General features: G+C 52.0%; 1 protein-coding gene across 3 annotated transcripts; it reads left to right on the top strand.

Moving 5' to 3' along the window:
- Window positions 1–820: 820 nt before the first annotated feature.
- On the top strand, window positions 821–11,004 carry Sp7 (Sp7 transcription factor). Of its 3 annotated transcripts, XM_017594791.3 has the most exons (3): window positions 821–1,074; window positions 1,548–1,575; window positions 8,197–11,004. In XM_017594791.3, exons 2-3 carry the CDS (start codon window positions 1,555–1,557, stop codon window positions 9,460–9,462), a joined length of 1,287 nt encoding a protein of 428 aa, XP_017450280.1. In that variant the 5' UTR covers window positions 821–1,074; window positions 1,548–1,554; the 3' UTR covers window positions 9,463–11,004. The 3 variants fall into 3 exon arrangements, with proteins under 3 accessions (XP_017450280.1, NP_001032721.1, NP_852039.2); NM_001037632.1 differs by lacking the exon at window positions 1,548–1,575 and having other exon boundaries at window positions 836–1,074; window positions 8,197–9,462; NM_181374.2 differs by lacking the exon at window positions 821–1,074 and having other exon boundaries at window positions 1,457–1,575; window positions 8,197–9,462.
- The last annotated feature ends 285 nt before the right edge of the window (window positions 11,005–11,289 follow it).

Genomic DNA, 11,289 nt, shown 5'->3' with positions numbered 1-11,289 from the left:
TCCTACTCCACACAAAACACACACACGCACACACACACACACACACACACACACGCGCGCGCACAGCACAAATGCACTCTCACACATGTACACATACACACACATGGACACACATGGACACACACATACATGAATACACACACATACACATACATGCACATGCATACACATACATACACGAATACACATGCAGACACACGGACACACATGTTCACACACATGTTCACACGTGTGCGCGCACACACTACATGTGCACACACATACATGTGCACACACATACGTGCATGCACACATACACAGGTGTGCACATACATACACGCATACACATGCAGATACACACACATTTGAAAACACACACGTTCACATGTCACACGTGTGTGTGCACACATGTTCACATGTCACACGTGTGTGTGTGTGCACACACACAGACACGCACAGTGCCATCCTGATCTAGTGGTGGCTGAATGAACAAAAAGTCTCTATCACCAGCTTGGGAGGTGGTAGGTGGTAGTGTAGGTGCCCCCATTGTGTGATCATATTCATTGTATATGAGTTTGTCTGTGTTCATTCATCACATTGACAGTCCCCATGTGGGTAGCAGTGAGTACGTGTTCATGCATCATCCCTGTGTTTGCTCATGAGTGTGTATGTCAGTGTGTTCCAGTCCTTCTGTGTGAGTGTCGTCCCCAATCCCCCATCCCCCCCCAGATCTCTAATTAGTGGTTTGGGGTTTGTTCCTTTTCCCTCCTGTTCCTTCCCTCAGCAGCGCGGCAGCGGCGGCAGCAGCCTCGGTGGTAGCAGCAACAGCAGCAGCAGCAGCAGCAGCAGCAGCAGCAGCAGCAGCAGCAGCAGCAGCAGCAGTAGCAGCAGCAGCAGCAGCAGCAGCAGAAGCTGCCGCGCCACTGAGTAGCGGCAAGGACTCCGAGTCAAGAGTCGGATTCTAGGATTGGATCTGAGTGAGCCGGCCTGAGAGAGGAGAAGATCCCTCCCAGCGCCCTCGGGCCACCCATTGCCAGTAATCTTCGTGCCAGACCTCTTGAGAGGAGACGGGACAGCCAACCCTAGCCTCCCCAGGTACAGATACTGGGCTGCTCTGGGGGACTGCCCACAGCTGTCTATTGGATTTTTGGGGTATGTAGGACACCTGGGTCTACCAGCCCTTTTCACCTTTCCCCGTAGCACCCCAAGGGAGCTCTGACAGCTTGCCCGTGTTCCTGCTTCCCACACGGTCCCTGGGCACCCCTTTTCTTCTCTCCCTCCCAGATCCCTTCTTTGGGGAGCTCAGCAAATGGAGCAGGAAATTTGGACCCTCTGCCTCCCTCTCTCGCCTTCCTCATTGGATCCGGAGTCTTCTCCGCTGGGAAAGCTGTAATTAGAGGGTGGATCCCTACAGACAGAGAGCAGCCCCCCCACCCCCACCCCCCAGTCCCTTCTAACTTTAGATCTCTTCTCTCCCATTCTCCCATTCTCCCTCCCTCTCCCTTTCCCCTCTCCCACTGGCTCCTGGTTCTCTCCATCTGCCTGACTCCTTGGGACCCGGTCCCCAGCCTGAGGATGGCGTCCTCTCTGCTTGAGGTAACTGTTCCCTCCTCTTCCTTAAGAAACCAGCTACAATCTTCCTGGTCCTAATCCATGCCTACTCCACCCCCTCGGCTCACACAGACAGTAGCTGCACTGCTACTCACTTCCAGGGTCCTTCTCACGAAGAGGAGGAGTGGGGTCCTAGAAGGGGCAAGCAGAGGGTACAAGCAAGGAAGAGGAACAGAGACAGGGGTCAGAGGGCAGCAGTCAAAGAAGGAGAAAGCCAAGGCCCCTAAGGTCATGTAAGCCACTGACTTCGGGGAGTGAGAGAAAGGGAAGAGAGGGGATGGGCAGGGAGAACAGGTAAAGTGACAGTGGACGATGTCTGAGTGGGCACAGAGAAGCCTTTAGCTACTGTTCTTTGAGTTAGGGGGAATCCCATGTCTAGGGCTCCTACATCAAGCAGGATCTGGTCAGGTCTGTGTTGAGGAAAGAGCCTGGCCTGTGAGCTGGTGTGTGGGAGAGGAGGAGGGCAGCCCTGCATGTGGGGGGCTGGCCAGGGGAACTGAGCCCAGGACTGAGAGGGAAGCAAGGAGGAGGGACAGGGTCTGAGGCCGCTTGCCCGGCTCACAAATATTTAGCTTTCAGCCAAAGACAAACTAAGCTCTATTTTGGGAGTGGGAGGCTCCAGGGAGGACTGGGCCACTTCCCTTCCAGACTGGGACCCCAGCAGTGTCCCTTGCCTCTTTGGTTCTGAAGATGAAGCGAACCAGGGTACCATGTGAGTTTAGGATCTTGAGAAATTAGGATTAACTTTGTCAGGGCTTCTGGGGTACCCAAGACATAGAGTTAGAAGGGAGGACTCAAGTCACTCAGAGCCTGAGTTCTTCCTCATCTCCCAGTGTTTCTGTGTCACCATCTCTGGGCTGCTTTCAGGGTATCTCTGGAGAAATCTGGGGTGAGATAATACTCCTTGAATGTCAGTGCCCTCCAGGAGCCTCAAATCGTCCCTATTCACGGGGCCTTATCTCAGTCCAATGTAGTGACACAGATCTTTAATCCCAACACTTGGGAGGCAGAAGCAGAAGCAGGTGAGTTCAAGGCCAGCCTAATTCTACATGGAGAGCCCCAAGAAAGCCAGAGCTACACAGAGAAACCCTGTCTCAAGATCAAACCAAACCAACAAAATCTCTGTTCTGGGAACCCTACCTCAGGTCCCAGGAGTGACTTAGCCCTTGCTGATTGACTCATCAGAAAGCTGACTAGTTCAACCTGAAGGAGAGGGTGTGTGTGTGTGGTGTGTGTGTGTGTGTGTGTGTGTGTGTGTGTACACCCGCCTGCCTCAGCAGGAAGCTTTTGAACTTAAGCATCCACTGGCTTACCTATGTTAGATACATTGTTATACTTGTTGCTGACTTTGCCTGTGTGTGGGACCACAAGAGTGCATGTACACACACAAGCTGGATTGTGTTAGTACTTAGCCCAGATGAGAAATGGTGTCTGTAAGACTATGAGATAAGGACTTTATGACTGAGTTTGAGGTAGTGGCATATGAGCCAGTGGGTGGCCACATTCTGTAAGCAGGTAGCCCAAGTACAGAGATCCACTTTCAGCTGCATCGTGAACAGATTGTTACCATGCCCTTTCCCCCCAACAGACTCTAAATTTATTCCTTATTACTTATATGTATGACCATAGTGGGCACACGTGTGCCGCTGCTTGTGTGTGGAGGGAGGGCAGAGGAGAACGTTTGAGAATCAGTCTTCTAATTCCACCTTGGATTCTGGGAATTAAATTCAAGTGGGCAGGCTTTCCTGGGAGCCTGCCGAACCTTTATCATCGTCATTATTATTATCATTGTTGTTATTATTTTTACTCAACAGACTTTATGTTGAGCCACCATTGAAACAATGGTTTTGAGGAAGCAGGAGGAAAGAGGGGCATATAAGTCCTGGGTTCGCCCTGTCGGTCCATATCCGTGGACACTGCCCCTGCCCTGCCAGCGTGGCATTCTTGCCTGGGGGAGGGGCAGTTCAGAGGCTTTCTGGAAAGACACAGGCTTGGGGAAGCATTTGGCAATAGAATGTGTCACGGATGCTAAACTTTTGGTTCCCCCCTATTCTGTGTGAACAGGAGACTCCCTAACGTAAAGACACCCCGTCTCTCCATTTGTTTTTTCTTTCTTTTTAGTTATTTATTATCTATTCACGTATTTATTTATTTTTTTGAGGCAGGGTCTTCCTTCATAGCCCTGACTGTCCTGGAACTTACTATGTAGACCAGGCTGGCCTCAAACTCACAGAGATCTGTCTAGCTCTGCTTCCCCAGTGCTGGAGTTACCTGGCAGTTTCTGTTCCTCTTACCTAGCTTTTAGGATCCTGGGTGCTTTACCTCCTCCCCAATCCCTCTGCCTGCTACGAGTTGGTTCTTCAGCAGTGGGAGGGGTTAGGGGTTCAGAGAAGGGACTCAGCTGCTGGGGGTAAGACACGTAGCAGGGGATCAGAGAAGAGGGAGAGTTGAGGGAAGGACACTAGGCAATGAACTGGGAAACTCATGCTAGAGACAGATACAGCTCAGTGCTAGTGTGGTCGCTCAGCAGGGAAGGGACCTGGGGTCCAATTCCTAGCCTCTAAAAAATACTCATAATAAGAGAAACTGGTTTTTAAAAACTGCAAAGCTGGGGGAATGAAGAAACTGGGGAGAAAGCTGGGAGCTAGGGACAGGGACCCTTGGTGTTCAACATATGTAGTGGCAGCCCCATCTCCCTCCCTCCCAGCCTCCCAGACAGGGTTTCTTTGTGTAGCCCCTGCTGTCTGGAACTTGCTCTGTAGACCAGTCTAGCCTCAAACTCAGAGATCTGCCTGCCTCTGCCTCCCGAGCAGAGCACTGGGGTTAAAGGTGCAGGTCACCACCTCCCAGCTTGGCCATTTTCAGTTTTTGAGACAAAGTCTCACTATGACTGTCCTGGAACTCTGGGTTAGGGTTAGACTATTTGGACTAGGCAGGCCTCAAACTCACAGAGATCTGCCCTCCTGCCTCTGAGTGATGGGATTGAAGGCATGCACCGCCATGCACCGCTATGCGAGGCTAAGCCCTTTATTTTAAAGGGTGGTAGAATAGGGATAGGGACAGGGAAACTGGAGAGTGGGTGTCCCGGGTACTACAAGGTAATGCATATGGCCAGGTAAGGAGCGCATGCTCAGAACCCTGAATCTTCTCCCTAGGCTCTCGCAGAGCGAGCAATCAGCCCGAAAAGGAGACTGAGGATATGAAGGAACTTCAGCGCTTGGCTCCACGCGCGGTCCAGTACTTTGGTTTTTCTTTCTGGCCTTCAGGGGCCGCGTTGGCCTTGCTCCCCAAAGTCGGGGTCTCATGTCAGCTTAGGGTTGGCTGTCTTCTTTCACCCCTCCCTACCTCCCCACAGCTGGGTGGGGTCCCTGGGCTTGGCTGAGGCCCTTGTGGCCACAGTGTGAGGGCCGGGCAGGCGGGGGACCGCGTCGGCGTTTTTAAAAATAAACCGACCGCAGGGAAGCCACCGGAGCTGGAGCCGAGCAGGGCCATGCTGGGCAGGGGGGGAGGGGGCAGCAACTAAGGGGAGAAGGAGGGAGGAGTGGCCTGGTCCGGGGGTTTTCTGGGGCCCATCGCCATGGTGGGTTTCTCTTGGGTGGGAAGTCTACGCTGTCCTCCCCCTCCCTCTTTCTTCACCTCCTGTGTTTTCCTTAGCTTTTCTGGCCCAGGATCTCTTACCACCTCTCCTTTGTTTATTCTGCTTCCCTCGCTCTCCCTCCCTTTTGTCTTTTAACGTTCCTGTCCATTTCTGCCTCTTAATGCAAACTTCTCCCTTAGGGGCCCGCCTTCTCTGTCCTGCGGAGCTTTCCACAGCAGTTCCTCAGGCACACTGGACTTTGTGTCCCATGGTTTTGTGCCTCATGCGTCTTTGAACTCCCATGTTGCTACCTCTCCTTCATACTAAGTTTGACTCCAGTCCCTATCAGCTCTCTCTTGGCTTGGGTCATTAGCAGATCCAGGGAAAGTCTTACTGGGAAAGCCCAGGGGGTTACTTACTGTTGGACAAGGTTTTGGTGGCTCTTATTGAGAGCCTATAGGATTGGCAGGTCCAGAGAGAGAGAAAGGAGAGAGAGAGAGAGAGAGAGAGAGAGAGAGAGAGAGAGAGAGAGAGAGAGAGAGAGAGAGAATATGAATGAATTGGGCAGGAGTGCAGTATAGTGATCACACACACCTTCACTGAAACCTTGAGACACCAGTGTTGGTTACCGCTAAGATTTGGCGTCGTGTATCTGAGAGCCCTGGATTCTCTCCTCCTTCATATGTTTTACTAGGAAGGCACTGGACAATTAGATTTTTCTTTTCTGTAGCTCCAGCTGTCCTAGAACTTGCTGATAGGCTGGTCTTGAACGAATTCAGAGATTTGCCTGCCTCTGCTTCCCCAGTGCTCTGATTAGAGGTGTGTACCACCACGTCTAGCACTTTTTAAAAAAATTTTTATGTGTATGGGTGTTTTGGTCACATGTATGTGTGTGTTCCTGGTGTCTGTGGAGCCAGAAGAGGGAGTAGGATCACTTGGGACTAGAGTGACAGATGACTTTGAGCTACCACATGGGTGCTGGGAATCCAAACCCAGCTCTCTGGAAGAACAGTAAGTGCTCTTAACTTCCAAGCCATCCTTCAAGTCCCAATGGCTAGCTTTTAAAAAATTTTTGGTAAAACACACACACACACACACACACACACACACACACACACACACACACACGGGGCGGGGGGAGGCAGAGAGGGAGAGAGGGAGGGTAGGGTAGGTTTATGGGAATGCCATGCCAAAGCATCTGAAGAAGTCTGAGGACAACTTTGTGGGAGTCTCTCCTTCTAGCATGTGGGTTGTGGGGATTGACTTTAGGTCACCAGGCTTAGCAGCAAATGCCTTTACCCATTGGGCCATCTCGCTGGTCCCATATAGTCCAGCTTTTGAAAGATGCTTCTTGGGTTGGGGACTTAGCTCAGTGGTAGAGCACTTGCCTAGCAAGGGCAAGGCCCTGGGTTTGATCCCCAGCTCGGGGGAAAAAAAAAAAAGAAAAATGCTTCTTATTTTTTTTCTCTTTTTTATAAGTCGATTTGGTTGAACCCAGGATCTCATACATATTAACCAAGGATGCTGAAGTGTATTTCTTCATAAGTGGTTCTGATTCTAACCTAAAGAGGGTACCAGGAGGTCCTGAGGGATGGTTGTCATTGAGGGATGGTGTTATGAGGGGGGTCAGATTGGTCATAGCAGTTTGGTAGGTATTAAGGAGCTCTTTCTTTCTTTCTTTTCTTCTTCCTTCCTTCCTTCCTGAGGCAGGGTTTTTCTGTGTAGTCCTGGCTGTCTTAGAACTTGCTCTGTAGTCTAGACTGACCTTGAACTCATAGAGACCCGCCTGCCTCTGCTTCTGGAGTGCTGGGACTAAAGATGTGTGCGGTCACTGACCAGCTACCTCTGTGTTTCTAACCACCCCCCTCCATCCCACTTTCATGTTTTACTTCATTCACAGCACTTGAATGGTGAGGTGCAGACCAATCCCATGTACTACACCTTGGGGGACACTGAAGCTGTGTCTAGGGTCTTAGCTCCCTGTCTCAGAGCGTCCTGAGGACTTTGTAGTCTCTCACTGCTCAAAGGGACGCTAGCTGGTGATGCCCAGCCACTGCTTAAAAGACATTTCTTGCTTCACCACAACCCAGGCTTGGCTGAGGCCCTGTTCCCTCTCAATGTCCCAGTGTCTCCGCTGTCCCTTCCTCTACCTTCCCGGGTCCAGAGTGCACGCCAAGAGATTCTTCACTAGGGACATGTGGATCTGACCTCAGGGAGATGGGGAGACAGTGGCTCCTTAGTCAGGAGCTGAAACAGAGACCGGAAATAGAATTGAGGTGAAGACAGGAAAATCTGGAATGGGGTAGGATGTCCCAACACCGTTGCTTCTCTCTGTGCCCCCCACACTGCTTTCCCTGGAGAAGGTATGGAAGACGGTGTCCTTGCTGTGCTGACCAAGCTGGTCTCAAAGACTCCTGGGCTCAGCCTGCTGAGGGGCGAGGCTAGTTTGTTTGTTTTTGAGTCAGGGTCTTTCTACATAGCTCCGGCTGTTCTGGAACTTACCATGTAGGCCAGGCTGGCCTTGAACTCCTGCCACCACACCGAGCTTGCTTGTTTTTGAGACAGGGTCTATGTAGCCTGGAATTTGCAGTGTAGCTGAGGGTGACCTGCGGTTCTGATCTTTACTTCTGCCTCCTGAGTGCTAGGATATTATAAATGACTGCCACCTCATTCCAGGCCATACAACTAAAGAGTCCCTGGCTGGGCTTCTGTCTGCTTCATATCCACTCTCCTAGGTCAGGCCCCTAAATCTTACCTCAGCCAGCTGGCTGCTTCCTTTGTTTCAGCTCTTCCTGGGAGACACTTGTACACCCCTGTGGACTCCACTGGAGGCTCTTCTTCCTGTCTGCCGGGCTAGAGCACCAGGCTTGCCGGGCCCCACTGGCAGTCTCGCCTCCAGGTCCCTTTCCTCTTCCTCTCCCAAAACCCTGTGCTGTTCTCCATGTTTGTAGGTCTCAGACTCATAGCTATGCCCTTCCCTCTATCCTCTCTTCCTCCCTCCTAAGCGGTGCCTCTCTCTCTCTCTCCAGGAAGAAGCTCACTATGGCTCCAGTCCCCTGGCCATGCTGACAGCAGCCTGCAGCAAGTTTGGTGGCTCCAGCCCTCTGCGAGACTCAACAGCCCTGGGAAAAGGAGGCACAAAGAAGCCATACACTGACCTTTCAGCCCCCAAAACCATGGGGGACGCCTACCCAGCTCCCTTCTCAAGCACCAATGGACTCCTCTCCCCTGCAGGCAGTCCCCCGGCCCCGGCCTCTGGCTATGCCAATGACTACCCACCCTTTCCCCACTCATTTCCTGGGCCCACTGGTGCCCAAGACCCGGGGCTGCTGGTGCCGAAGGGGCACAGCTCTTCTGACTGCCTGCCTAGTGTCTACACGTCCTTGGATATGTCCCATCCCTACGGCTCCTGGTACAAGGCGGGCATCCATGCAGGCATCTCACCAGGTCCTGGCAACACTCCTACCCCTTGGTGGGACATGCACCCTGGGGGCAATTGGTTAGGTGGTGGGCAGGGCCAGGGTGATGGGCTGCAAGGGACACTGTCCACAGGCCCTGCCCAGCCTCCACTGAACCCCCAGCTGCCTACTTACCCGTCTGACTTTGCCCCCCTTAACCCAGCTCCCTATCCAGCACCCCACCTCTTGCAACCAGGTCCCCAGCATGTCCTACCCCAAGATGTCTATAAGCCCAAGGCAGTTGGCAATAGTGGGCAACTGGAGGGGAGTGGTGCAGGCAAACCTCCCCGGGGTGCAGGCACAGGGGGCAGTGGTGGATATGCAGGCAGTGGGGCAGGGCGTTCTACCTGCGACTGCCCCAACTGTCAGGAGCTAGAGCGGCTGGGGGCAGCAGCGGCTGGGCTGAGGAAGAAGCCCATTCACAGCTGCCACATCCCCGGCTGCGGCAAGGTGTACGGCAAGGCTTCGCATCTGAAAGCCCACTTGCGCTGGCACACTGGCGAGAGGCCTTTCGTCTGCAACTGGCTTTTCTGTGGCAAGAGGTTCACCCGCTCTGACGAGCTGGAGCGCCACGTGCGCACTCACACCCGGGAGAAGAAGTTCACCTGTCTGCTCTGCTCCAAGCGCTTTACCCGAAGCGACCACTTGAGCAAACATCAGCGCACCCACGGGGAGCCAGGTCCCGGGCCGCCCCCAAGTGGCCCTAAGGAGCTGGGGGAGGGTCGCAGCGTCGGGGAAGAAGAAGCCAATCAGCCGCCCCGATCTTCCACCTCGCCTGCACCCCCAGAAAAAGCCCCTGGAGGCAGCCCAGAGCAGAGCAACCTGCTAGAGATCTGAGCTGGGCAGAGGAAGATCTCCAGCTCCAGGGTCCTCTTGTCCCTCGCTCTCTCCTATGCATGCCATGCCATACTCTGGGGGATCTCTCTCTGATCCCTTAGGCTTTCTCTTTGCATGTCTCCTCACTCTTCTGTCTTAGCCAAATTCCTCTCAGGCCTTTGCCCGTGCCTAGTTCCCATGCTCTGACCTCCTGAACTCTTTCTTCGCTGCCCCTGTTCTTCACAGCTTCCATCTGGCCGCACATCATTTTCTCATTAATTCTTTGCCATTCAATCTTTCTGCTTCCCAACCCTATTTGCCACTTTCCCGGAAGCTTCCAGGCTGTCGCCCCGATTCCCCCCCCCCCGCTTTCCATTCTCTTGAGCTTTTTTAAAACAAACACGATGATGATGATGATGATGATGATGATGATGATGATAATTTATTGCCCCCTTGGTGGTTCTTCATTAGGAACCAGAGTTAAGGAGATTGGTGTTAGTAACCTGGCTGCGAGCAGAGTGCCAAGAAAGGGGAAGCCCAATGGGGATCTGATCCCAAAGATGGGGTGACCCCAAGGTCAGGGAGGCTGTCCCCCAGCCTTGAGTACTTAGCCCCTGTGCGCCAGGAGTAAAGAATAATAATAATAATAATTCTATTTATCTAAGTTATGATGACGGGTCAGGTACAGTGAGCTGGAGAGGGAAAGGGAATCTTTTTTTTTTTTTTTTTTTGTGCTAAGGGTATTCTAGACAAATGCATCTGTGTATAGATAGACAAATGATAGTGGAGACCTTCGTAGATTTCTATCATCGAGGTCTCTGAGTTTCTTTTTCAGCGGAGTTTTGGGTTGTTAGGCCTCTTTTAGTTTATGTGGGTGTCTCTCTGTGAGGCAGTCACTAAGATCTCAAGCCCCAGCCAGAAGCTGTGAAACTTCAAGTCCTATGGAGGGGAGGACTGGAATGTACCCCAGCTCTCTTGACCACAGAGCAGGTTCTTCAACTGACCCTCTTCTCATACCCTGTGACCTCATCAGGCTATTCCCTTGTTGTCATGGTTATGGAGAGCTTGCAGCTGCCATCTTAAACGAGTTCTTTGGAGAGCCCATCTAACAGGAGGATTTTGGTTTGGAGGTGCCCCTCCTGAAAAAGTAGGTGGGCAAAGGCTTTCTCTGGGATCAAATTCAAATAAACCAAGTATTTATTGAGTGCTTACTATGTGCAAGGCCTGGTGCCTAGAAGCCATGAGAAAGAATTTATAACAGGACAGAGGTCCCTAAACTATAAACATCCACAGTCCCCCAATCTAGGAGGTTCCACTCCACTCCAGTGACTTTTAAAACCGCTTGTGCCTTTGAATGCCTTTCCTGAAACTTTTGGATCTTCCTGTTCTGTCCCCTGCTCCTTCTAGGCCCCAAGACAAAGGGTAAAGCCAGTGGAGTCTGGGAAGGGCATATAACACCGTTGAAGGGATCATCCCTTTGTGGAATCTTTCTCTCTCTCTCTCTCTCTCTCTCTCTCTCTCTCTCTCTCTCTTTAATTTAATAAATAAAAGTTCGATTTGAAATTGTGTCTGGTGAGAAAGGAGTGAGAAGAGGGAGATGGATGGGCTACGGGTCACTTCCTTAGCAAAGCGGGAACTTCGTGTGGTAGATGTTTAATCCAGCATGATTCTGCTTCACGCCGAAAGTTTAAAAAAATTTTTTAAAAGGGATAACACTTGGTCGTCCCGACTCTCTCACGGAGTTGAATTTTTAGTCGCGTAGGGCTATCCGGGGCATCGGGAAGGCCGAGTGCTTTCTTCCGCGGCTCTTTCTCAGTTCACCAATCTTGGTCTGGGCAGTGACCCGGC

This window comes from Rattus norvegicus, chromosome 7 (genome assembly GCF_036323735.1).
Source record: "Rattus norvegicus strain BN/NHsdMcwi chromosome 7, GRCr8, whole genome shotgun sequence".
In the NCBI taxonomy this organism is placed as follows: Eukaryota; Metazoa; Chordata; class Mammalia; order Rodentia; family Muridae; genus Rattus; species Rattus norvegicus.
Note: the sequence above shows the minus strand (reverse complement) of the source record. Positions and strands in the feature narration are given on the sequence as shown.

Bases quoted from the DNA above. Each gene is read 5' to 3' on its own strand.
- Sp7 (XM_017594791.3), top strand. From the start codon at position 1,555: ATGGCGTCCTCTCTGCTTGAG. The intron at 1,576-8,196 runs GTAACTGTTCCC...CTCTCTCTCCAG, and splicing joins TGGCGTCCTCTCTGCTTGAG to GAAGAAGCTCACTATGGCTC.